The following is a 27,869-nucleotide window of genomic DNA, read 5'->3' on the forward strand; positions in this document are numbered from 1 at the left end:
CAGAACACTCATCAGAGTGGCTCATGAGGTTGGATTCAGCAACTCCTGTGAGATCACAGGGGACCCGTGAAGTTGCCATCCACGGGAGACAGGCTGCACAGAACTGACTGGAGCACAGAGCACAGAAGGCTGACCAGGGTAAAGTAGGTGGAGCAAACAGCAGAGCCTGCACCAGAATCTCAGCTGTAATCTTGCTGGCAGCCTTTCAGAGGGAGAAAAGGGAAACCTGCCTGAGCTCTGAGGTCAACAGAGGCTCCCGAGGACTGCATCCACTTCAGGTTTCTCTGCTGTGTATTTGTGTGTGTCTGTGTATGTGTCAGTGTATGTCTGTGTGTGTGTCTGTGTGTGTTCATGAGACTTTTTCCATCATTTTGTGACTGTTTTTGGTTTAATGCCAGGAGTTCATATATTTGCATTTGTTGTTCTACATTTGTGTACAAGTGTTCTAATGTTGCTAGGAAAGCTCTCCATGCAGTAACTCACGTGTGCCTCCTTCACAGAGTATTTCCGGATATTATCCAATCTTGTTTGATATTTTTTTTGATTAATGTTTGGATTCTGTCTCCACATCTCATTTCTCACCTCCAAACTCCATTCTCATCCTCTCCTTACCTGGATAACTTTCCCCCTCACACCTTCTCCTGTCTGTCAGATTTTCTGTCTTGTATTTTGTACTTATTTTTTGCCTCTCTTTGCACCTGTCTCTGTGCTTTATACACAAACCACTAAGAGTGAGTGACAGAGTTTCTATAGTATTTTAGCACAATACATTCAGATCCTCTGCACCAAGGGTTGCTTTATAGTGCTGCTGAAATAGTGTTTGTTGGGTAAGGAATTGTGCTCATTGCGCTGTATCCTCTTTCCGGATCCAGTTTGGTCTCTCCCACCACCCATTCTCTTGCCAGCTTCTTTTCCCCTCACACACTCACACTATCCTTACCCTTCCCAGACTTTTTTAAATGTAGAAGCCATTTTTAAAATTTAACCTTTCTGATTTTTTTCTATTTTGGAATATATGTGAGGGTACTATGTTTATAAACCACTGTAAATGAGTTTTAAATATTGTTTTCTACAATGTTTTACATTAAGCTCTTCAGATCTCCACCAAAATTTGTTAGCTAAATCTTTTAACATAGGTTCGCTTCTAGTATATGAGCTGGATAGAATATTCATACAGACTGCACTACTTTTCTACCTATAAATCACTACCTCTCCTCTTTTTCTTTTACTCTTGTGTGTATCCTATCAAAACCCTTCCTTCTCTCCACAATTTTATGCCTACAGAAATAATATCATAAAACACTGATTTCTCTCTTCTGTTGGACTTCATTTATTTTTACTCTTATCGATTTTTCTTCTTTGATTTATTTTTAAATTCTCTTTTAGCTTGTATCTTAGAAACTACTGTGTGGCATTCCCGATTTTTTGTGTTCTTGTGTGATATGGTGCAAATCTGAATACTCCCCAAAACCTTATGTGGTCTTGCTGCAAGCTTCTAGTGTTTGGGAAAGACTCATAGTCTAATGCTGGGTTTATGGGTGTCTGGGTTACACCCAAATGGGAGTGGCCTACACACAATATAAGGGACAGAAAGAGTCAGAGTCTCTCGGTGCTTCTCTCATTTTGCTGTTGTTACTTGTGCTGTTTTGTGTACCATGTAGTGTTGCCCTCTGCCATGTGTCACTTTGCCCAAAGCCAGTTGATTTGGGATTCAAAACTTCACAAAGTGTTAGTTAAATGAACCTTTCATTCCTTAATTTTGAGTGTCAGGTATTTTGTCCCAGTAATAAGAGAAAAGTTACCAAGACAGAATTTGGTACCAGAGGTGTATGGTTGTTGCTGTGTCTGTATCTGGTCATGAGGTTCGAAAGTTATTGAGAAGGGTATGCAGGAAGAGTTTAGACAGCTTTGAAAATCTCAATGAAAAGGATAGAACTTGACTGGCTTAGGCTGTTTTGGATGTGTGATTCTGGTCAGAGGTCAGAAAACCAAAAAGCAATAAAGACCAGGCTCAGGACATTTCTACTGGGAAGGAGAATTATACTGATTGTGGGACTTCAGATCACATGTGTTATGGCTTGGCAGAAAGTTTGTCTGCATTTTTCCCATGTTCAGAGACATTGCCTTTGAGATTAAGAGGAGTGGACTAACTAATCTGGCAAAAGAAATTTCAGGGCAGTCTAGTGTTGAGCTGAGACATGGCCATTTTTCATAGCTTTTAGCCAGATTAATGTTGCAAATCAAAGGCAAAGAGCCCAGCAAGATGATTTAAAACACTGTAAGGACCAAGAAATATGGTCCAGTAAAGTGGTAAACTAAAAGATGAAGCTGGGATCTCTAAAGTTGAGAAGGGACAGGTGAATATAAAAGATAACCTTAAAGTATCACAAGCAACAGTGAGTCTCCATGCTATGCAGTCACAAAACTGCAAAAGTGAAAGACTTTGCTTTGAGGAGAAATCTGCAAATCACCAAGTTCCAGAATAACAACAGAGGCCAATGAGGTTTCAGAATAGTTACAGTTGCACCAGGTTCCAGAATGGCAGTGGTGTGGAGAATCTGTTTCTCAGCATCAGGTTCAGAGTGCACATTGATCTGATCACCTGATTCGTACAGCCAGGAAACCAGAAAGCCTAGCTACTGCTGCAACTAGCAACAGATCACAGTATCATCTACATGGTGCTGGTTTTAGCTGCATACAGAACACAAGAATTCACAGGTTGAAAAGGCTTCCTCTCCAATTGCAGAAGGCCTGGAGGCCAGGCAGTGTGGTGTGAAGGGCAGGAGTAAAACAGTGAGTGTGAAGCCAAATGTGTGGTGAAGACTCCAGAAGTTTGGAAAAGCCAGGAGAGCAGACTATCTAAGCAAAGCTACAAGGTCTGTGGACAGAAGGACTAAGAGGGAAGTCACAGGAGCTACCAAGATGGGAAATGCATAGAGGAGTTACATGAGATTTTTGGAGCTCACAATGTACCACAAGGATTTAGTGTTTGCCCTGCTGGGTTTTGGTCTTCCTTAGGTTTCAATCCTTTGTATCCTTTTGTTTCTACCTTTTGTAATGGAAAATTTTACCTTCTGCCTTTGAACTTTGGAAGTGCTTAATTTTCATTTATACAAGGTTTCACAGTTAAGAGTTGGCCTTAAATCTCAGGGGAGACTTTGGATTTGGGTCTTTAAGTAAAGCTAAAATGTTACGGTTTTAGCATCTCTTGGAAAGAAGAAACATGTTTTTCATAAAGCATGTGCATGAATCTTTGGGAGGCAGTGGTGGAATGTTATAATTTGCGTCTAGATGTCCCTAAAAAGCTTCACGTGGCCAGGAGTTGGGCTTCCTTGTCTTTGTGAATGACTTGTGGCCCAATGCTGGGATTAAGGGTGTCAGTGTTACACCCTAGTGGGTGTGGCCTACACACAATATAAGGGAAAGAGTCTGCTCTCCATGCTCCTCCCCTTTTGCTGTTGTTGCTTGTGCAGTGTTCTGTAGCCATTCACTCTTGCCCTCTGTCATGTGCCACTTTGCTGTGGAGCCAGCTGGTTACACACTGAAAACTCCACAAACTCTGAAATAAATAAAACTTTCCTTGCTTAATTTTGGATGTCAGGTACTTTGTCTCAGCAAAGATAGAAAACTAATGTAGTCCGTGGATTACTGGAAGAGTAGAAAACTTTCTAAACTAGCTCAGCATTATATACCTATATATGATTTGTTCTTGGCAAGTCAATATTGCCAGTAACTGTCCTATGCTTGCATTACAGTGTTAGGGATCTCTAGCAGCAGATCTTTCTAGACCAACTAACCTACAACTCTCAAAGAAAAGCACAGGAATAATGAAAAATAAATCAAACAGGTACTTAAATATTTTATAATGACAAACAGCTGGCAGACAATAAAGTGGAAAAGTTTCTCTAGGGAAGAACTCAGAAACCAAATGTTCATGTATCTTAAGAGATCAAAGAACAAAATGCATAAAATGTTCATTAAACTCAAAAAATATTTACATAAGAAGAGTGTTTTTAACTAAAAAGATGTTCAGCAAGTTTAAAGAACACAAAAATAGTAGATGGAATTCAGTAAGACTCTGCAATATTTGAACGAACATTCTTGTAAAGAATTTCTGGTTATTCCAAAGAGTAAAGCACAGCTCCCTGCAACTTCAAAGCCAGTCTGGACTTTAAATTTTTGTTGGGTAGTTGAACAGATCTGTTTGCATTCTCACTGTTTGAGTGTGCACTTTGTATGCTTCACTTTTGTAACTTGAACAACTATTTGTAAGAGAATAATATGTATTATCAACTAGTGATTTCTTACTGTTTATATGTTCTTAGAAATTATGTATGATTTCTACCCTTTTTGTTTTGTTTATTGTTTCTTTAAATAACATAAAATGAAATAAAATGAGTTCAAAGCCAGTTTGAACTGCATATTTAAAACCTATTTCCAAAAAATACCAAAATATAAAAAAATGATAATTCATGTGAAGATTGAATGTTAGTGACATTAAATATGAAATTATATTTATCATTGCAAGTCAGTACATTTTCTTTATGTTCATATTTGAAAAGCAGAAGGGATATTCAGAGAGAAATGTCACTATGGAACAAGCATCAGAGAAATGAAATTCTGCTCGCTCTGGAGATGAAGGAAATGGCCACCAGTCAAAGAATGAAAGGAACTCAAGATATAGGAAAGACGGAGAGATATTATGCTGTAGCATACTGATTGAAAGCACCAGAAAATATGTTGAATTCATCCCTGGAGTCTGGTGATGGATATTATCCTACACAACTATAAAGTAAGGAATTTCGCATTTCAATTCCTTGAGTTGGTAAATTATTATAAAATAGTATAAATTTAATACAAACATCTAGGCTGTATTTTCTTATAATAAAGAATCGAGGAGACCTGGATTCTCTTTATCTTCTACTCAGCTCTGCAGTCTTCCTCTGATACAGTCTCTCAGGGAGCAGGAGAAAGTGTTCAACCCTGGGCCAGATGAAGTGCAAGCAGCCGGGGAGACCCTGAGAGGAGCTTTATGTTCGAGGCTGAATCACTGTGGAAGGAGTAGTAATACCCTGCTGGCAGTAATATTCTGCAAAGTCTTTATCCTGCATCCTGCTGATGGTGAGAGTGAAATGCATGCCAGATCCACTGCCACTGAAACTATCTGGGACCCCAGATACCCGGGTGGATGCATAGTAGATGAGCAGTTTAGGAGGTTGTCCTTGTTTCTGCTGGTACCAGCTTAAAAATTTCTTGTTATTACCACTGTATAGAAGACTCTGGTTGGACTTGCAGCGGATGGTGGCACTCTCTCCAGCAGAAACTGCCAGGGAGGCTGGTGACTGGGTCATCACAATGTCACCGCAAACACCTGCAACCAGGAATACATAGTGCTTATAAACAAACACATACACCCATGTTTTATCTTATAATTATTGAAATGAAACCTTTAAAATGTAGACACTGCTACTATTATAAATTAGCACATACTTGGGTCATATTATTTTTCATTGCATTTTAAAATTATAATTTAACTCTATAGAGATATTATTATAAGTGATTTTGGAACTGTCCAGTTTCTCACCAGAGATCCAGAAGAATAGACATGCAATGACCTGTATCTTTGACCTCATCTTGCACCCTCTGACACCCTGCTCAAATCTCCTTGCAAAGGCCCCGTTTATAAAGTCTGAGAAATTGGGCTGGCCCTGGAGGAGCCTATGAAAATTCATCTGTAATTAAGGAAGCAAACTGCATGAGTATTGACTTATGAAAGTAACTGATTAAATCAAAAGTCGAAAATACCTGCATGGAAATTGTACTTGGGTAGCCATGAAAACTTGGTACTTAATTCAAAAGTTATAAAGTTACAAACCATTAGATGGCCTAAGTAAGGACTTTAATCTCAAATATACAAAAACATTCAAATGGACTTTGCATATACAGGGAAAGTAGCCTAGAAACTTCACATCAACACAATGAGTTACACAATAAAATATGCTATTAAAAACAAGAATAAAAAAAAGTACAACAAAGGACATGGAAGAAAGGCAGAAGAAAAAAAAAGAAACATTAAAAAATCCCTCTACGTCTAAACAAACTCACATTTTCTATGACCAACACGATGTCCATTTTCCAGAGCCACATTTATGGTGACACTGAGGAAAACAGGATATGGCTGGGCTCCAGGGTCTTACCATGCATGAGACACAGAGCCAGGAGATCTAAGCTTGAGGGCCAGAAGTACTGCGTGGAAGTGTGAATCAAGAAGACTCAGACAACTGTTTTCCAAAAGCTACTTGGAAATGAGCAGAAGGAGCCACATAAATTGAAAAATGGAGAAAGAGATAAAAACAAGATAAAATTTTATTGAAAATTAATGACTGCCAAGCAACACTGCCAAAGTATTTACTCCCAAAACACCTAGTTTAGAGAACAGAGAAATTAACTATCATGAAATTAAGATGACGTTTCTGACAATTAGGAACCCAGCTGACAACCTCCTGAAGGAAGACATTAACATTCTAATTCCCTAAGAAATATTACAAATACTTTTTCTACAGTAAATAGAACACACATAAAAAAGATAATTTTAGTAGGAATGAAATATAAGCCAAAGAATATGTTGTAGGTGTTAGACTATCAATCATGGAAACATTTTTATTAAAAGTTATTAATATATTGAAATCCAAAATAAAGTATAATAATATAGGTATAGCACAAAATGCTAGAAAATTTTTAAAAAGTTTAACCCACTTGCTACAACTGAAATGTCATTGTAACTCACCTGTAATAAAATTTCTTAACTGATCTTGGAGATTTAACATCAAGACAGAAATACTTTTGACCACTAAAGATTTTAATTTTTCCACTGAATCAATTTGCTCTCGCCTTGTACTTTAATTACTTTTTATTTTTTTGTATACAAAATATTATTAAAATTAATTCTCCTAATCAGATTCAAAATTTGCGTAAGATTACTAAGATAGCATCATATGAGACAGAGCTTTGGTTTGAGTTGAAGATGTTCATAATTTCCAAGGGCATGAAAACAAAGAATGAGTGAAACTGTCTACATTTTGCCCTAACAAGTGGGCATATCCTTTAGCTCTTTGTTTCAGTTCATAACTTGCCTTTGTTTCTGCTTGGAGAAGCTCAAATTTTATTTCTTTTCACTTCAATTATTAGTGATTGTTCAAGATAACCAGATGGAGAAGTCAACATCCAGTACAATAAAAGTGTAAACATTCGCCTCTCTGTGGAGGAAGAAAAGGTTTCCAGCTGCCAAGTTCTACTGACTTCACTGTTCTTATTTAGTCAACTCACTAGAACCAGGAGAGAACTGGAGCCGACACTTGTTCCTCACATTCTCAGTGTTTAGAGGACATATGCACACATAAGTTAAAAATAGTCATAATCTTTTATTGGTAATGAATCATAACACTTAGTTCCTCATTTTCAGACAAACCACATTACACAAATGACCACAATACACCGTAAATACATTACACTACTTGAAATATGATACAAATATTACACATTTTATAGCCTGAAAACAACAGAAGATTATCCTCTCACAGCATGGGAGGCAAGAAGTCTTGAATGAAAGTTGCTCAGCAGCTCTGACCCAGCACACTTTCCCACAGTGAGCATCTTGGAAGTGGCCTAGGAGAAAGTCAGGCAGAGGTCCAGATTATCCTGAGACATGCAAAGGCTTGGCTTTCCTGCCTCTTCTGTATGGTATCCCCTTTCACTCTGTGGACTGATGGTGGTGGTAGCAAAAGATATGTGAGGAGAAAGAGAAAATTTGAGAAGTGTTCTCCATATTGATTCAGAACAACATGAACATAAAATTATCCTTTGCTCATTCTGTGCAGTGTGAAAGGAGTTCTAGTCTTCAGAAAAGTTTTTGATTAATCTGATATGTGGAGACAGAAATAAGTATAAGAATGCATTAGTTAAAAAAAAATAGTTACCAGGAAGTTTATATTTACTCCCTACAAGGAAAGGATAGATTTTTCTACAGCTCAATTCCTTTGACTTGAATGTACTTGTATATGGAAGCATTAGATCTGGGGAACATATTATATCTACCACTGGTTTCTAACATTCTTATACTTTGTTGGTAACTGCAGATGGCAGAGGCTCTTAAATAACTCCACTCAATCATTTTAAAGTTAAAAAACTCTTATGATCAGCACGTGTGAAGTGGGACGTGTTCCTTTCTTTCATTAGCAGGGAAAGAGCCAAGTGTGCTGTCTTTTATTCTTCCAGCTACTGATCTGGATGAATACATGTGTATCCTAGGATCTCTCAGGCAGGAAGGTCACATGCACTGTGGTTCCTACACAGGTCCAGACTTTCAGACTAAGATCTTTTCAATCCATTTTTCAGACAACATGGAGTATGTCTCTTTTGTTTTCCTTCTAACACGGAATATAGTTTATATTGCTTGGCTCATATAAGGGGCCTAAAATACTTGCTTGGCCTCTTTCCAAGTCGTCAAACAGGGAATTTCAATAGTGTTCCCTGGAGAAAATATTTCCTTGCAAATTGCAGAACTAATAATTCCGGTGCAAGCAGTTGGTGCAGCAAGGCTCATTGGCCCATAGCCTGAGGAAGTTCATGTAGGAGTCCGAAGCACTGTGAAAGGGGTCGTTATAATATTGCTGACAGCAACAATTGTTTACATCTTCTGTTTGGAGGTTGTTTATGGTTTTATTGAAGTCTACACAGTTCCACTGCCACTGACCTGGTCATAGACCTGAGATACCTGGGTGGATGCTGTTGTCTTTGCTCCAAACAAGATTCTCACTGGGCCTAATGGCAATGGTCTCACCTAAAGGTGCAGTCACAGAACCTGGATTCTACTTTACCATGATATCTCCATAGACCAGTGAATCAAAAATACAGAAGGATCATCCATTGCCTACCACCACACACCCAAATGCAAACAAATTATCATAAACACATTGCAGTCTGTCATGTAAATTTCATTTTAAATCGTTATTAATAGTTGGCACATAATTAGGTCCTTAGTGGCAATAGATTTTATCCTGTGATATCTGTTGTAGTCAGGGGTTTTGCACAGAACTGTTAGAATCAGGACATGGAGGTTATAATATTGTTTTATTATGGTCACCAGGAGTTAATACAAGAAAATGCAGGAAATCTATCTGCAACATCAAAGACATAGAATATTTTAGTCAGGGGCCTAAATCCCACAGTGATATCCTACATGAGTCCAGATTAAAACCCAGAGCTCATGACAATGCTTTCCTCAAGTCCAACTTTCGTGCAGAGCCCACAAGAAGGACACATGCCACTTTCTTTTATGGATTCGTACTGGGAAGGCCCAAAGTTCAGAGTTGGAAGGCAGAAAGTCCATGCCAGCAGGGTGAAGGAGCTGTGATGGTGGGATGAAGGTTCTATGCTGGAGTTGAGAAGTCACACTCACAACAAAGACCAGGGGTACACAGCCATCCTCAGTGACATGGAGGCCCCAAACTCCTCCGTCAACAAGCACGGTCAGGTACATGCCAGGAAGCCAGCATGATGAGTTCATCCTGGAGAGCAAGCTTCACACTTCTTCCCCTCTGGAGCCAGGAAGAAATGCTCGATGTGAGGACCACAGCTTCTTCAAGAGAACCATCAGATCAAACAGCAACTCACTGAAGAACCCACAATACCTCAGGACAATAATACATTAATGTCTCAACATCCTCCTTTTCCTTCACTACCTATTTATGCTGGCAATTTTCCTCAGATGAAGCATCTTCACTCAGTGCCATGCTGATGTAATCCAGCTGTAATTAGGCAGACCACCAATTCTTAATCCATAACAATATCTTAAGACTATTTTTGTACCACACAGGTCTTACACTGAAGACATTTGTCTATTTAATTTCTCATCAGATCTCCACAGTAACAGGGCTAGGTAGACTTCCGTTTCAGAAACCACCTTGCTTATCCTGCCCCCTGAAGCAATTTCTTTCTTACTGCAAAGTCCTGGTTTGCAAAGTCTGGGCAGGTGACCTGGACCTTCAAGGGCCCATGCAAAACGAGCAAAGAGAAGAAAGTTGAATGGATATTGGACTGTAAAATTACCTGACATGTATTAGGGAACAAAAAGTAATACTACCACATGAAGTGCAGTTGTGTGACTGAAAAATATGCCACACTCAATTTACAAGCTTTACAGTCAACTTAGAAACTCTGTTACTAAAAGTCAGTGGATTTATTAAAGAGTCTATGCTAAGTTAAAAATAATTTAAATGGATGCAATGTGCATAAAAAGGATGGCCTAGCCTTCTTAATTTAATAATACTAATGAAATTACATAACATAGAGAAACAAGAGAAAGGACTCAGAGAGAGAGAGAAAATAATAAAATGGATGGAAAAAAGAGAGAATACATGAAAGAGAGAGAGAGAAAGAAAGAAAGAAAGAAAGAAAGAAAACAGGAAGAGGGAGAGGAAGAAAGAAATAAGAAAGTAAGGAATACAAAACAGGCAAAGAAAAATAGAGAGACAGAAGGGAAAGAGCAAGGAGAATAGGAAAGAAGAAAGAAAAGGCATAAAGAAAGAATAAATGAAGGAAAGAAGGGAGGAAGGAAAAAAGGGCAGTCAGGAGGTACGTAAACCTAGAGAGAAAGCAGAAAACTGTCTTGAAATAATGAAAAATAACTTTCAATACAATAATCTGTACACAGAAAAATGAGACTTCAAAGGTACTATAAAGAAGAGCAGGAAGAACATATGCTCACTACTTTCACACAGCCAGAGACCATCATAAGTTCTCCAGAGAGAACAGATGAAGCAGATGAAGATTTGAAAACACCAAGAATGGTAACCAAAGAAAAATATTACTTAAATCCTTTCATGATTGACTCACTAGGTCATCAAAAGTTGTAACAATACATCGCAGAATTTAAAACCTGCAGAAGTAAAATTATAAAGACAGCAAAATTTAAAGACTACCGCCTGCAGCATCATGATGTGAAAAATGCTAATAGGGATACTTTAGATAAGAGAAGCCAGAGGGTACCTGAGACAGAGTCACAGCTGCCCACTGAGAAGGTTGCCATCCTTTCCTGCTTCCTGTTATCACCTTCACCTGGCACTAACACTCCCCTATCCACTGGGGTCATCAGGCCTCATTAAGAAAGAAAATGTGCATTTTCATGGGCTAGAATGTTAAACCTTTTGTTGGAGTTTTTAGTTCTAAACTTGGATTTTTATTTGTTAGGTTTATTAACGTAAACTTACTATAAATATTTATAAGTACGATGAGGAATGGGCACATATTCTTAACCCATCTGAATTATTTTTTGACTGTCTCTTGCCCTCCTTTTTCTCCTCTTCCCATTATCTCTAGTTTCCTTATCAATTGGCAGAGGATTTATCTCATTTCATATTATCTGTCTTATTTTGCTATTGAATCTATTTATATTCTGGATTTCAAATAGAAGGGAAACAATATGATATTTGCTATTGTGTATCTGATTTATTTCACCTAACAAGTGGTCTCAAGATGCATTCATTTTCTTGCAAATGATTCAATCTTTTTTCTAGTCCAGTACTACTCCACTGTGCACAAATGCCACATCTTTTAATCCATTCATCTGTTGATGGACACACAAGCTGCTTTCAAAATTTAATGCTTAGCACTTGCGTTGCTATAATCATGTATATGCATGGCCCACTGTAATGTGATGTCTTCAATTCTTTTTGGTAGGTAACTAGAACAGGAAGGGCAGGGTCAAGCCGAATTTCTCTTTTTAGTTTTTTTGCAGAATCTCTTTACAGACTTCCATACTAGTTGTGTTCATCTACATTTCCAGCAACAAACTAGAACAGTTCACTTTTACCCCACATCCTCACCAATATTTAGTATTATTTGATTTTTACATAGCAGCCATTCTTTCTGGAAAAAAGATGAGATCTCAGTCTTTTAGTTCATATTTTTCTCAGGGTCAGTCATATGTGTGTATTATCTGTTTGTTTTTCTAAAAATTATATCCCTTTCACTTACCCTTTTTTGACTAACTTTTATTAAGGAGGTCTGTTTCTTAAAGTAATTCACATATTGTCAGTATTAGTCTTCTTCCTGATGAGCACACGGCAAAGGTTTCTTCCCATTCTACACCTGGTCTTTCCCTCTTCCAGCTGCTTCTTTAACTGCATAGAAGCATTTTAACTTGATACAATTTAGTTTGTTGTCTCTTGGTGTTGTTTATTTTACAACCAAGTGTCTATTCAAAAAGTCTATTTATGCTTGTGTTCTTCAAATTTTTACCTATGTTATCATCCAGAAGATTATGTGTTTCATGTTTATAAATGCAGGTTTTTGGTTCTTTTATAATATTTTACTACTTGGTGGTGAATGTAGTGTTGGTTTAGATTTCTCATGGCTATAACCAGTTTTCCAAATTCCATTTGTTAACGTGACTCTCTTTCCATCAGCCAATGTCATTCACCTCATTCTGAAGGATTAGATGAATGAATGTGTTAAGGGTTGTTCCTGCGTATATCATAAAGTCTGAGATTATGGTACTTCCTGTTTTATTCTTGTTGAGCAGAATTGAAATTGCTATTTTGAATCTCTTCTTGTTCCACAGAAAATTTAGGTTTTCCCCAGTATTTTAAGGAATGCTGTTAATATTTTGATTGGTATTATATTAAATCTGTATATCTGCTTTAATATCATAGCAAATTTGACAACATTGATTTTGATTGCCCAGAAACAGGAAATAACGTTTAATTTCTGATGTTGCAATGCATTTTTCTATCTCCTTTTCCAGAATACCATAATTTTCATTATGCTGATCTTTTACTAATTTCTAAGCACTCAGTTTTCCTTGAAACCATGCAAATCTTATTATTTTCCTAATTTATTTTTCAGGAAGTTCATATTTAGGGTATGGGTAATTCTGGCTTCTGATTGCTCTGGTTAGTATAATTAGGTTGGAGGAAGCCGTGTGCCTCCTAGTGACAACACTTGGGCAGTACAAGGAAGAGATTCACAGAGAAAAGGTGATGTTCTGTGCCAAAATTCACCAGCAAAATTAACTTCCCCAACGAGTGGCTCATCTTGAAAGCCACCAGTGAAGTCTTTGGATGAGTGTGACACAGTGTGACCACAATGGAAAGAAAATCTTGAGCCAGCTCCAGCCATTCTGAACCAACTTGAAGCTTTCCACATTCTTCACAGAGTGTGAAAGGAAAAAAAAAAATTGTACATGAAGCTTCTACGTTTGCGGTCAATAGTGTTACACAAAAATACAAAGAAAATAAAGAGATATGGCAAGGTAAAGTAAAATATGGACCTACATATGGGTGTCTTGGGCTATAGAAAACTACAAAAGTATTTTACAAAGTGAAAATATACTTTGAAGCAGAATATGTGACGAGAACACCATATAAATCAGGAAAAAAAAAACATGAAAGCATTGAAATCTTGAATTCCTCTTAAAGGCACATTAATCTTAAGATTTTTGCAAGAATAGAAATGGTAATTTTTCATTGTTTCTGTTGACTTTCAGTTATTTTAAAGGAAATTTTTATAACATTCTTGCTGAGGTAAAATTAAAACACAAACAGATTGAAAACTAATAGTTCCAGAATTAAACAGTGCACTCCCTACCTCCTGCCCACCCTCATGACAGTTAGTGAATTTTAAGTCTCTTTCTTCTTTTTATTGAAGATCCTCGACCAATTCTACCATTATCCCCAGCATGTAATGTGGAAGAGGCAATGAACATTTTCATACAGGGGCAGTTAATATATATGGCAGTTGGCTTTTGGAACAACCTCCAAATCAAATATGGAAAAGCCCAGCTTAACATTGACTGACAGCTCTATGAAACCACAATGTGCTTCCCTCCCAGAGGACTTTAATTCATTGCCTACTGTAGAGAAAGATGGGCAGACTGTGGTTATAGTGAAAAGAGCAAACAAGTAAGCTTTGGTCCCATATTGGACATGAGCTGAGAGACAGTAGAATCAAAGACACCTGCTATGCATTTAGATCTGAACCACCAGAAAATTTGCAAAGTCTTCTTCTTAGATGGAAAAGCAGAAAAAAAAAGCAAGTTGTGGGCACTACAAATCAGAACTAAATTGGAGTATTTTAGAACTTTGGCATGTCACCAGACACCTAAGTGGTGGCTCTGGCATATGTGTGATTCTGGAGCTCAGAGAAATAGTCAGAGCATCAGGCACCAAGGGTTACAGGATGCAATCAAAAGTCAATGATTACAAATGGCTGAAATAAGGCTGTGAACTGGCACTGAACTCCAATACACAAGAGTCAGAAAATGAGGAGAAACCACCAGCAGAGAATGAGAAGGAGAGTCTATCCAGATGAGAATTGTAAAATAATTATATTATATATATGTAATAATAGTATTTAAGTCCTAGTCCATGTGTTGATATGTACAGAGCTGTCTAAGTATCTCATTTTTCTTTCAATTGGCTCTAGGCAATGTAAACAAGGATGGCTGAGATGCTGATGAGGAATATTTGGAGCCAACCAACAGCCTTGTTTCTTTGCCTGTGTCTCCATCTAAAAGTGGACCGCAGTGCGATAATAGAGCAAATGCCTTAGCAATGCTCAGTTTTGCATCTCAGCAAAATATACACACTTATGTAAGTGATAGACCATGATAGCTCAATCTTATAAACAGCCCTTATGCTGTTTAGCAGATTAATGGATAAAGAAAATATGTTTTTTTTTTCACACAATAGAGTACAGCTGTACCATAAAGGAGAATAAACTTGAGACACTTTTAGGTAAACCAGTGCATCTTGGAGAATGTCATTGGGTTCCAGCTGCAAGAAAAGAGGCTGTGACTTTCCAAGGAAAACAAAAAAAAAAGTTTCCACATCAGAAACATAGCACCTGTCCCCTTAATGTTAAACTTTACCTCAATTTTGCTGTATAGATTCCCGTTTCTGCACACTCTCTCTTTACATATTGCAGGGGTACTTTCTGGCTACCTACATCACTCATGTTACCATCATATCCTCCGCCACTCCCTTCTTCATGAATTAATCATTACTGGTTTACATGCTGGTTTGAAGACCACATCCATGAACCCCCATCTGGACCAGATTCAGTACACCATGGCCCTCCACAGCTGTAAACATGTCTTGGTTGTATCTTTATTCTGGTTGTGAGTTACACTGGAGGTTGTAGATTGGAATTTACTCATTGGGTTGCAAAAATTTCCATGCAGCATAAGTATCTTTGTGGATGCCTTTTTCTATAATATGTGGCAAAGGCATAGCTATGTGTTCACATCCATACCAAGTTAGAAGACAAAGGCATCACCCTGCAGAGCTCCCAGGGCCATTGTGTTGTCAATCTCCACTGATCTCAAACTCACCTGAATCACACTGCCCCCTGCTCTTTATGTATTTAAAACTTTTAGCTTTAAAGAAATCACAGGCTGGATGCCTTATATTAACACCACTTGTGAAATACTATAACACACTAGATCAACGAGGACCAAAAAGACAGCAGAGAGAATTGGGAATGGTAGAGAACGAATCAAGGGAGGAAAAGAATGAAGACAAGAATTGGAAACACAAAAAGCTGCCAGTTTCTAAGGCAATCTTTTTCTTTCTTTGAAAAAAAAAAATCTATGAAATACAAAGCCACCTTTACCCTGAAGATATCAAAGAACACAGGAAACATGTGAGATCCAGTTTACAACTAATGCATGGGTGGGCAGTTACAACTGGCTGAGATTTCATTCTGTGCATCCTTTGGGACCCCAATGTAACATGAGGATCAGAACTGTGAACCAGCAGGAAACATCACCCTGTCCTTCCCCCAACTGGGAACCAAAAACAAGGCTTTAAGTAAGCTGAGAAATGGAAAGAGAACAAAACAAGGTCTCTCAGGAAATCCATGCCTAAAAGCCAACACTTTAAGAATATTTTCTCAGGGGCTGGGGATTTAGCTCAGCGGCATAAGCACCTGCCTTGCAAGCAAGCGATCCTGAGTTCGATCCCCAGTACCGGCACCGGCAAAAAAAAAAAAAAAAAAAAAAAAGAATACATACCTGGTTCAGGATTTTTCCTCTTAGAAATCAGTGTAAGGAAGCCTTACAGATGAGGTGCCGAAGGGAAAACCTCTCTCCTAGAAGTCAAGAACATTCTAAATTTGCAAGAAAATTACCATGTATTTTTCAATGTCCAGTAAACCAAAAGCCAGAGATGTCTCACATTCTAAAACAAAAATAAAATTTAACTATGTACACAAAATAATAGAAATTATGGAGAGCAAAAGTTCTTCCCAGATGTTAGATTCCAAAATTGTGAAAGCAAATTTAACAGTTTATAAGATAAATATAGCATGCAAAATGCAGGAAAATGAAATGCATATAAAAGATTGGGCAACTCTATATAATTGGCATCTCAGAGAATATTATGTAAAACACATTGCTAAACAGATATCAAAACTTTACATTAAGCCAGACCTGTTATTGACAACAAAATGTATTTTATGTTTTTCATTTGACCAGTTTGAACTGAAATTTTATTTGGTTTTGAATAAATACTTTTATGCAATTTGGGATATTAAAGCATTAAACTCATATTCCATTCAATCGTCACTTAGAATTACTCAGATCCCCTAATATTAAAGAGAAAAATAGCACATGGATTAAGAAAGGTCCTCATATCCAGTGACAAGAATGTGAAAGATGAGTAAATGTACCCTAATCCAGTCTTAAAAGTTTTATTTTCTCTACATCTTTGTTTAAATTTATAATTTGACTTTGTTACTGCTTTAATGAGCATAACTTTCCTTCATTACATTTATTATTAATTATCGAATTTAAGCAGATAGAGAATGAGACAATAGACCCACGAAAAATCAAGTAATCATGGGTGCATCTCATATGCATACTGAGAAAATAGCCAATCCAACATTGTTTTTGTTTTTGTTTTTTTTTTTTTTTTTTTCATTAAAGGAAACATTACAATACCTTTTACTTCTTTTGCCACGAACTGAATTTCCACAATTCATACAGGGTGTGCTAAGTAATTGAGCTATCAAAGAGCATGATAAAATTTTGAACTGAAAACGTCACCCTTTAATCTTCTCCCAGCATTGGTGTCCAGAAGTCCGCAACAAAAGTGCCTGAGCAGCTCTGACAGGGCACCTTTTCCATAGTGACCACCTTAGATAAAGCACAGAAAATGTCAGCCCCAGGTGCATGCTGTCCTGAAACACAACTGAGTCCAGCTAAGGCAATGCATGGAATCTTCTCCTACTCTGTGCACTCATGACTCTGTTCACCCAACATCCATGTAAAGAATGTGATAGTAGAGAAAAAATGTTCTATGTTTCACAGAAAAATAAGATGAAAGCAAAATTATCCCTAGTTTATTAGTGCACTGATCGCCAGGAAATTCGTGCCTTCAAAATGTTTTGATGAATCTGGTATGGAGAGAAAGAGATGACTATGACAGGATACTCACCAGTGTAAAACCTAATTTTGGAGATTTTATGTTCTCTTACCTAGGAAATAATTCTCTCTGGATGGAAAAGATAGAACTTTTGCCCCTGCCAAGCTCTTTTCACTTGAGTTTCATTTTGGTATAAATCACAAGGATCAGGAAAAGACTACACTTATCATGTTTCTAATATTCTCTACTGACCTTGGTAACAGCAGATGCCAGAAGTTGTTTCTTATATAATTGTAATATTAGTCATAAATGACTCAGAAGATCAATCCTCATGAGTTAGGAACACTTTCATTCCCTTCCTGTGCAGGGAGGAATCCAAGTAATGTGGCCTTCCCGCTCCCACAGACTGACCTGCATACACACCACGTGGACTGAACTCTGAAACCACATTCAGAGGCAGGGCAGGGTACACTGCAGCTCGCCTACAGATGCCACTTTCACACTGTGGCTCTTCAGCCCACTGCTGAGGAAAATGAGGGCTTCGTTAGTATTGGCATTCCTCCAAACATGGAAAATGTTGTACCTCACTTGGTTCACATCAGAGGCCTCCGACATGCTCTTGCCTCTTACCACATGCTTCACCCATCAGGGTACTTGCCTAGTAAGTACCCCCCACCCCGGGATGGTCTTCCCTTGCCAGTTCAAAACAATAGCACTGCACTCATTGCTTGACTGATCAAAATTCTACAGTTTAAATTCTCAAAATGAGGCTCTCTGCTCAGCTCCTGAGCTGCTAACCCTCTGGCCCGCTGCTAAGAACAGGGAGAAATGAAGAAGGAGAATGGGGTGAGAGGATGAGCTCTGGATCCAGCATTGCTCACATCTGATCCATCTACATGGGAGGGATGCAGATATTGTTCTCCAGGATGAGTGTGTGAGATTTAGATCAGTGATAGTGAGTGAAATGCCATAGAGATCAAGGGCCTCATGTCTAGTGAAGGCTGGCATGTCAAAATCAGTGGCTGATATCTGCAAATGTTTCTAGAGGGCCCTGTGTGATTGCAAACCTGGCTCCACTGAACATTTTCCTTTATATATTAAAGTCCATATTATAATTTAGCTTTAATAACAAAAATGTGAAAATATAAAAATGAAGTAGCCTTTCTCCTTCATTATTTTTGGATACACTGAGAAAATCCTATGACCCAGATGTACACTCTCATTCCTTCCACATTGGAGACTCAACCTCCATCTCCTGCAAGTCAAGGCAGAACATCCTAAATAGTGAGGGAAGCATCTATTTGTCTTTTATGTACAAGCCAGTCCACCCTCCACAGCATGGGATTTATAGAATTTTTAACATTTGGGACTCAGGTTCAGTAGCTGTGACTCAGGGTCAGATTTCACACTCAGAATCAACAAGGTGGAAGCTGAGGATGCTAGAGTTTGTTACTGCTTGTGAGGTGTACAAGTGCCACCTTCAGGGTTAGGGTCCCAATAAGACCTCTCTGCTTGGGGGTACCACAGCACTTATGTACAATTTGTCTGGGGAACAGCAAAGACAATTGTCCAAAATTTTTGTAATAGAGAGATTTTGGTGCATGGAGAGCTACAAGTTTTAACTATAAGTTTTCTCTGATGCATGAGCTACCTACCAACCCATTAATGACCTTGTCTCTTGCAAAGGCCTTGGCATGGCAAACATGGAAGAAAACCGAGATGACTCAATTTCTGCAAGGTCAGTTGATAAGACTCAGTGTGAAGAGTCTATGACTAACGGAGGACCTTTGCACAGGTGAAAAGAAAGAGGACAGTGAGGGTGATTTCTTTGCAAATCCTTGGGGTGTTATTAAAGTTGGAATATAAATGAAAGCACATATATGCAAAATGACTTTAGTAGAAATAATGAATAAAAAGAAAATGTTGTAAAAGGTCTATTGTATTTGTATTAATCCTGTACTTTTTGCTTATTACATCATCAGTCATGGAAAACCCTAATGTTCTGAGTTTTATCTCCAGGAAAACAACAAAGATCTCAGTGTAAATGACCCCATAATTGGGCAAGGAAAAGGAAAATTCTCTATGCTGAAATATTACAGAGCATTCTGTTCTTTAAAAAGAAATGTGCTCTGCAGAAACTAGTAACACAAGGTGACTGACTGCAGGGACTTATCAGAGACTCCTGAATGACTGCTGCCCAGAGGAGAAGCCATCGCCCAGATCGTTACTGTCCTAACTCTCTTCCCTCCTGGAGACATGTTACTGGGTAAGCTGGTCACACAGGCTTGCTATTTCAGATCAGGGCACTAAGCCAATTGAAATCCACAGAAAAGAAGACAGCAGTGATGGTGATAGGACCAGTGTATTCCCAAGAACAGACACAAAGGGTAACATTATGCTTACAGATCCCAAACTAAGCGCTGAAAAATCTGTGAGACAGAGCCACAGGAATTTACAATGACTGTGACAAGTGGAGTCTGATGTGGAGAAAATGATGTAAAGCCCTGAGAGAATAAGCACTCTCCCAGCACCTTACAGTGAGCTGAGCTCTGCACCCACAAAAGTTCAGTCCTGCAACCCTCTAGTGCTACTGTAGTACATGCACAAGAGCTCTTTGTGAAAAACACTAATTCACACTAAATTTTCAAGCTGGAGAGAGACCCTAAAGATGGCCAAACTGGATGAGCAATCACTGAGACTGGAGAACACAGTCCAGCTCTGTGTCTAGAAAGATTACTTCACACTAGGGCATAAAAACAATTTATTTCCAAACCACATTGCAAGCCAGCAAGAAGTAAAGTGGCAGAGAAAAGTCATCATTGTGACACAGAAGGGTGGCGTCATCCCCTCATGCCAGACAACAGTGCGCCAGTGAGTTTGCCTGCGATGGGGGAAAAGCTGCGTAGAATTTAGACATGACAGCACACAGAACACAGAATGCTGAGCACAGTAAACTTGGTTGAGCAAAGAGCAGAGGCTGCAGCATAATCCCTGCTGGAAACTTGTTTGCAACCTGCCATTGACAGAAATGGGAGACCTGCTCTAGCTCTAAGGTCCCTAGAAGATCCTGAGAGCTGCATCCTTTGTACATTGTTCTGAAGTTCGTGTGTGTGAGTGTGTGTGTGTGTGTGTGTGTGTGTGTGTGTGTGTGGTTCTACCTATGCATACAAGTGTTCAGCTGTTGCCTGTAAAACACTCCATGTGGTAACTGACATGTGACTCCTTCAGAGGATGTTTCTGAATCATCCAATCCAGCTTGATTTTCTGGTTTAACTCATACACATGAACCTTAGTATAAGAAACAGAAAGAGTTAATGGGATCCAAAAGCAAAATAATTAATATAAGAGCAAAAGGGAGTAAACACCTGGTAGGGAAAGGTGGAAACTACTGTCCATTTCTTATTCTCTTATCTTGACCTCTTGCGTTGTTTACACAATTTTGTTATGTTTGGCTTTGTTCTATCTTGTGTTGTTAGATTTTATGCTGGCAGATGATAGTGGCAGCTATTTTAAATATAATGGGATATTTTATGGTAATCATGGTTTCCTCTTATATTGCTTTGAAGCCTTATAATGCTTTCATTCATTGATTTGATTGATTTTATTGTTTTGGATTTTTAAAAAATTTTTGTGCCTGAAACTGAACTGATGAGCTTGTGTTTGCCAGTCAGGTGCTTAAGCTGCTGAGCTAAATCACCAGCCCTGTTTGATTTTATTATATGTGATCTTATGAACAGCTATTTTGAAGAAACTGAGACATTTTGGCAGCCATCACTGATTTACTAGCATCTTGTTTTGAAGTCGTACCATGCTTTTCTTTTTTTTTTTTTTTCTGTTTTGATTGCTATCCTGTCATGTTTTGATTTTATTTGTGATGATATAAACAAATTTTTGAGAAAAATGAAGCATTATAGTTCATTTCCTGTTATTTGGTTTTGAAGTAATGTAATGCTTTCATTGCTATGAGTGGTTTTATAATATTTTGTTATGTTTGGTGTTGTTACGTGTGAAGGTATGCTCAACTATGTCAAAGAAAAGAGACATTAAGGTAGCTACTGTTGATGCCTGCTTGTCTTGTTGTGAAGTGCTGTGCTGCTTGCATTATTCTACTCTGATCTGTTTTGTTCTCTTTTGTTTTATTCTCTTCCAACTTAAAAAAACATTTAAAAATTATATTCATCATTATAAATCAGTACACTTTGTTGGTGTTTGTATTTGAAAATCAAATGGGCATATTTAGAGAGGAATGTCACTGTGGAACAAGCATAAGAGCAGTGAAATGCTGCTCACTCTGGAGATTTAGAAAAAGGCCAGCAATCAAGGAATGAAAGGAGCTCAAGGTACAGGAAGGCTAGAAAGAGATTCTGTCCTACAGCTTACAAATGCAAAGCAGCTGACAATCTGCTGATTTCAGAACTGGATTCTGGAGATTGATTTTAACCGATGCAACTATAAAGTAATTAATTTCTCATGCAGTGCTTTAGTTTCTAAATTATGATAAAACAATACAAAAGTGGTGAAAATACCTTGACTGAATATTCCTCCAATAAAGTGTCTAGAACAGGAACCCCTTTATCTTCTGCTCAGCCCTGCAGACTTCCTCATGCATCAGTGAAGACGCAGTCTGTCAGTCAGCTGGAGGAAGTATTCAAGTCATGGGCCACATGGGGAGTAAGCAGTTGGGGAGACACTGAAAGGGAGTTTATGTTCAAGGCTGAATCACTATGGGAGGAAATTCATAACTGCTGACAGTAGTAAGTTGCAACATCTTCAGCCTGCATGCTGCTAATGGTGAGAATGAAATGGGAGTGAGACACACTGCCACTGAACCAGTCTGGATCCCAGATTCCCTGTTGGATGCCTCTTAGAGGAACAGTTTGGGAGATTGTCCTGGTGCCTTCTGGTACCAGGATAAGTAATTGTAACCATAATAAAGAAGACTCTGGCTGACATTACAGTTGATGGTGGTTCTCTCTCCTGCAGACACTGCAAGGAAGGCTGTAGACTAGGTCATCACAATGTCACTGCAGACATCTGCAATCAGTAATGAATAGTGATCATATATACATAAACATACAAGATTTATCTCATATAAATAAATCAATTTAACATTTAAAATATTCTCTTGAACAGAATTATGAATTAGCATGTATTTGTATTATTAGAAATAGTCATCCTTTTCCACTGCTTCTTAAAATTATTTTCAACTACACAAAGATGTCATGGTTAGCAGATGGTAGAAATTTACTATTTCTCTCCAGAGACCCAAAGCACCAGACCCAGGAGGATTTGGGTCTGGGACAACATCTTGTTGTCCAGTCTGGTGCAATGTTGGTAAGAAATCATCTCAAATATATATAAAATCTGTTCAGCTCAACAAGCTCAACTGAGTTAGAGACCTATGCAAAAAAAAAAAAAATCAGCAAATAAGGAAGCAAATTGCAGGGGTCTTGGGCTGTGAACACAATTGGTTAAATTAAGATCCAAAAATGCTACTGCAGAACAAGTGTTTGAGAGATCAGAAAGAATGCAGAATTGAGAAGCTCTAGTATTGTAAAACCATTGATGCCATCACAAAAGGCCTTAGTTTTAAATCAGAAAAATACATTTAAATGGATTGTTTTACAAAAATTACAGGCTTGCTGCCTTGTATTAACAGCACTTTTGAAACCCTAAAACACACTAGAAAATCAAAGACAAAAAAGACAAGAAGGAGATGGATGAATCATTGGAGAACTAAGGGAGAAAAGAGATGAAGAAAAGACAGGTAAACACAAAAAGATGATAACATTTAGGGACTATTTTTCCACTTTGCTTGTAAAAGTATCTCTGAAATCCAAAGCCATATACATTCTGAAGCTACTGCAGAACACAGGAATCACTTGTGATCCAGTTTCCAGCCTATGTGTGAGTGGACATCTATAAGACAGGCTGAGAATTCATTCTTGATTCCTGGACCTTAACATAACCTCAAGATCAGAATTGTGAGCCAAAGATAAATTGCAACTTGTCCTTGACAGAACTAGGAACTAAAAATAAGGCTCCAAGCAAGTTGAGAAATGGAGAGAGAAAAACACAAGATCTATTTGGAAAATAATGAGTACAGACTAACACCACCAATGATATTTTCTCCCAGAATACATGGTTTAGGATTTATTTGCTTTGAAATCAATGTAAGATAGCCTTTACAGATGAGGTGTCCAAGGGAAAATATCTCTCATGAAGGGCAAGACCACAGAAAATTCTCAAGAAACTTACATTGTCTTTTCTTTCATTTTTTAATTTAAAAACAAGGATAAAAGTGATACATAATTTTAAAATATAGTACAAAACTAACACCAGTTAATACATTTCACATTATTATTTTAAAGGAAGTTCTTCAGACATTAAGATTTTTGTCATAAAAATGATCAAGCAATTAAACAATGAAAAAGGAAACTGTTGTATCTGATGAACTTACACAGATTAGAAGTATATTTGTCTATCTTATATATGTATATATATATATATACACACACACACTTATATACACACACACAGATATATATATATATATATATATATATATATATATATATACACACACACACACACACACTTTTGTGTATGTAGAACTACTATGATTGTTTGTGTCTGGGTGTCCTTCCAAAGCCTCATGAAGTTAAGGAGGCAGCAAAGCCTAGCATTTGTGATTGTGCATTCTGTAGCTCTGAGCTTAGCACTGTGATAGTTGCACCCAATCAGAGCCATGTAACTAGAATACAGTAAAAGGAAGAGAAGGAAGAGGTGTTTTCTATTTCCTGCAATTTTGTTCTTGCTCTTTGTGGGCACCATGAACAGTTGACACTCAGCCACAACTCTGAGCCTTGGAGCCAGCTGAGTATGGACTGAATCCTCCAAAAGCTGAAAGCTACATAAACCTTTCCTTCCCTAGTTTTGAGAGTCCGTATTTTGTTCCAGCAACAAGAGAAAAGTAACCAAGATGCCCCATAACACATAAAGTCTTTTCTTTTCTTCTTTCCGTATCCCAGTTGCTCTTTGTTTTTGAGCATTTTGTTTTCCTTCAAAAGATGGCTATAATCAAGAAATCAGTCAATAACAAATACTGGCAGGGCTGTGGGGAAAAGGAATACTTTTCCCATTTTTCCCCATTTTTAGGAGTGCAGACTGATGCAAATTATATTTCAAGGGCCAGGGCATCCCAACACCACAGATTTCCGATGTTCTATAACCAAAAAAAAATTAAGTATGAATAAAATATAATAGAAATAACAAAGAGCAAAACTTCTGTCCAGACCTACTCAATAATTTAAATATGTATTTAACAAACAATATATAGCACACATATTGCATGCAAAGCACAGGATACTAAAAAGGTTAAGAAAACATTAATGTTTGGATGCAATTAGCATCTCAAGGCTACATGTTAAACACATATTGTTAAACTGATTTCAAAAAAACCAAAGCTATTATTGACAACCAAAAACATATTTTAATTTTTCCATTTAATCTTTGCCTTGACTATTTATGTTCTTCAGTAGATCACTTTCTGCAATATATTTTTGGGTGCATAAAATATTAACCTCATAATTCAACTCAATTTTCACTATGGACTCCTCAGATACTATACTATAATATGAAAGAGGAAAAATAGCATATGATTTAAGGAAGTTTCTCAGATTCAAGGACAAATTTATGAAAGATGAGTACATCTGCTTAAATTTAATCTTAACAAGTTACTGTTTTGTTCACATTGTAGCCTAAATTTTCTATCTTTATTGCTGCTTTTATGAGTATCAATTTCATTTCATTTATTAGCAGTTACTCAAAGTAAGCAGATGTGGAATAAGGATTTCAACATCTAAAAAATCATGTAAACATGACCGCTTCTTTATTTAGACCATGAAGACTCACAAAATTAAAAAATCGACATTTTATTATGCTTTTAATCATAATTAAGGAAAATGTGACAGATTACCACTTACTTTTTCTTCCATAAATCAGGTTGCCACAGTGTATACTGTGTGTTGATTCCCTGAGCAATCATAGAAAATGTTGATAAAAATCTGAACTACAAAAAACACAGGCATATCTTCTCCTAGCACTGTGGCCCTGAGGTCTACAGTGAAACTCCCTGAGCAGATCTGAACCAATATTCTTTCCTTAATACCCACCTTGGATAGAGACCCCGGAAAATGGCAGTCATACACAAACGTTGACCTGAAATGTTAAACACTTGACTTATTCAGGCTCTGGTAAACTATGGAATCTCCATTGTCTCTGTGAACTCAGGACTCTTATTGCCCAATATCAATTAAAATAATGTGTATATAGAAAAAGAATTTTTCTATGTTTTTCAGGAAAATAAAGTGAATGTAACACTATCGTTAGCACTTTTGTGCAATGAACTCCAGGAAATTGTTCACGTCAAAGTATTTTGATGAATCTGATAAGGAGAGAGAGTGAGACATATGACAGGATACTTACCAGTTGACAAAACTAATTGCTAGAAATTTCATGTGCTCTTACCTAAGGAGTAATTCTTGGGGGATGAAAAAAACAAAACTTCTGCCCCTGCCAACCCCCTTTCACTTCAGTGTTTATTCACAAGTTCCAGTTAAAGAGTACACCCAGCATGTATCTAACAGGCTTCTACTGCACTTGGTAACGGGAGTACCAGAAACTGTTTGCTAGTTCCATACCATAATATTAACCATATAAGGCTCAGAAGATCAATACTTGTGAGATAACAGCTGTTTCTTTTTTTTCCTAGGAAGGGAAAAATCCAAATAGTGTGAGCTCTCCGCTCACACAGACTGACCTGCAAATACAACACATGGACTGGTATCTGGAATCACCTTTAGGGGCCAGGCAGAGTGCGCTGTATCTCCCATTTCCACAGTGAGTGCCTTCTGCCTGCTGCTATAGAAAATGTGGGCATTTTTCTTATTGTCTGCTCTAGCATGCAGAATGCTGGACCTCACTCAGCTCACATAAGAGGCCTCCGACCCATCTCTTACCTCTTTTCACTCATTAGGGCATTTGCATAGTGTCTGGGCGGGGGGGGGGGGTCCTCCCTTGTCAGTTTGAAACAATGACTGACCACTTACTTTGCTTGACTGATCAGGATGCTTCAGTTTAACTTCTCAAAGTGAGGCTCTTTGCTCGGCTCCTGGGCTGCTAACACTGTGGACATCTGATAAGAACAGGGACAGATGAAGGAGAAGAATAAGAAGAGGAAGAAGAGGAAGAAGAGGAAGAATAAGAAGAAGCAGAAGCAGAAGCAGAAGCAGAAGCAGAAGAAGAAGAAGAAGAAGAAGAAGAAGAAGAAGAAGAAGAGGAAGAAGAGATGGGGAATTCTGGGGATTTTCCATTGCTCGTGTCTATTCCATCCACATGTGAGGGCTACAGATGTTCTCCAGGGTAGGCGTGTGATATTTAGATCAGTGAGTACAAGGGAGATGCCAGAAAGAGGAAGGCTTGGCATCTAGTGAAGCATTCACTTCAAATTTGGGGACTTTTATCTACAAATATTCTAGAGGGCCCTTTCTGGTTAAAAAGCTGTCACCAACATCAACACTGAATATTTTCCCTTTATATTTTAAAATAAAAATAAATTGAGTTTGAAACGTGCAAAAGCAAAAATTTTTGGATACACTAGGAATAGTGAGATTACCCAAAAAATAGGATCCCAGTCCGTCACCATTGGAGATTGGACATCCATGCTCTGCAGGTCGAGTCTGAGCCTTGTACGCAGTAATGAAAGCATCTATTCATGCCTTGCACAGGAGCCAAGGAACCCTCCACATGCATGATTTATAAGAATATTTAACTTTAGGGATTCGGATAGATTCAGTTGTAGTAGATAAGGAACAGATTTCACATGCAGTATCAGCCTGGGGAAGCTGAGGATGCTGGAGTTTATTACTATATGCAAAGGGCCATACCACGGCCCTTTGTGCTATTTTTCTGGAAGCAGCATAGACAGTTGTCTGAGGCTTTGTAAGAGAAAGAGGCAGTTACTAGGAATGGATAAAACAGTCCAGCAAATGATCTATAAAAATTATTTCCTGTCAATCCACAAAACCATTGATTTCTTGACCAAATTGAAAGCTAGCAAGAAGGAGCAAAGGGATTGAGAAAAGTCATCGCAATGCACACAAGGGTGGAATTAACAACTCCAGCCTGACCACAGGGGACCAGTGAGGTTGTCAGCCAAATAGGAGAGCCTACACAGAATCTCTGCTGGGAAACAGGGATTTAGTGGGGCAAATAGTGGTGACCTGCCTGAGTTCTCAGGTCATCAAAGGCTCTCTCCAGCCTTGGTAGGTTTTACGTGTGTGTATGTGTGTGTGTTTCTGTGTCTCCGTGTGTCTGTTTTTCGTCTATATTTTGGAGTTTTTTATTGGTTGAATGCCAATGTTTGTATAGTTGATTGTAGTTCTACAT

General features: G+C 38.0%; 1 long non-coding RNA gene and 1 gene segment (V, D, J or C); one reads left to right on the top strand and one right to left on the bottom strand.

The window, feature by feature from the left end:
- Positions 1–27,869, top strand: LOC134471504 (uncharacterized). The gene is made up of 3 exons (XR_010040954.1): positions 1–278; positions 26,194–26,321; positions 26,548–27,869. It is a non-coding gene; the product is annotated as an uncharacterized LOC134471504 (long non-coding RNA).
- On the bottom strand, positions 4,878–11,149 carry LOC101788644 (immunoglobulin kappa variable 4-1-like). The segment is given in 2 exon segments: positions 4,878–5,371; positions 11,047–11,149. Coding segments are annotated over 2 exon segments (444 nt in total).

This window comes from Cavia porcellus, unplaced genomic scaffold (assembly GCF_034190915.1).
Source record: "Cavia porcellus strain 051 isolate PalLab524CR breed Dunkin Hartley unplaced genomic scaffold, mCavPor4.1 scaffold_18, whole genome shotgun sequence".
NCBI classification, from domain to species: domain Eukaryota; kingdom Metazoa; phylum Chordata; class Mammalia; order Rodentia; family Caviidae; genus Cavia; species Cavia porcellus.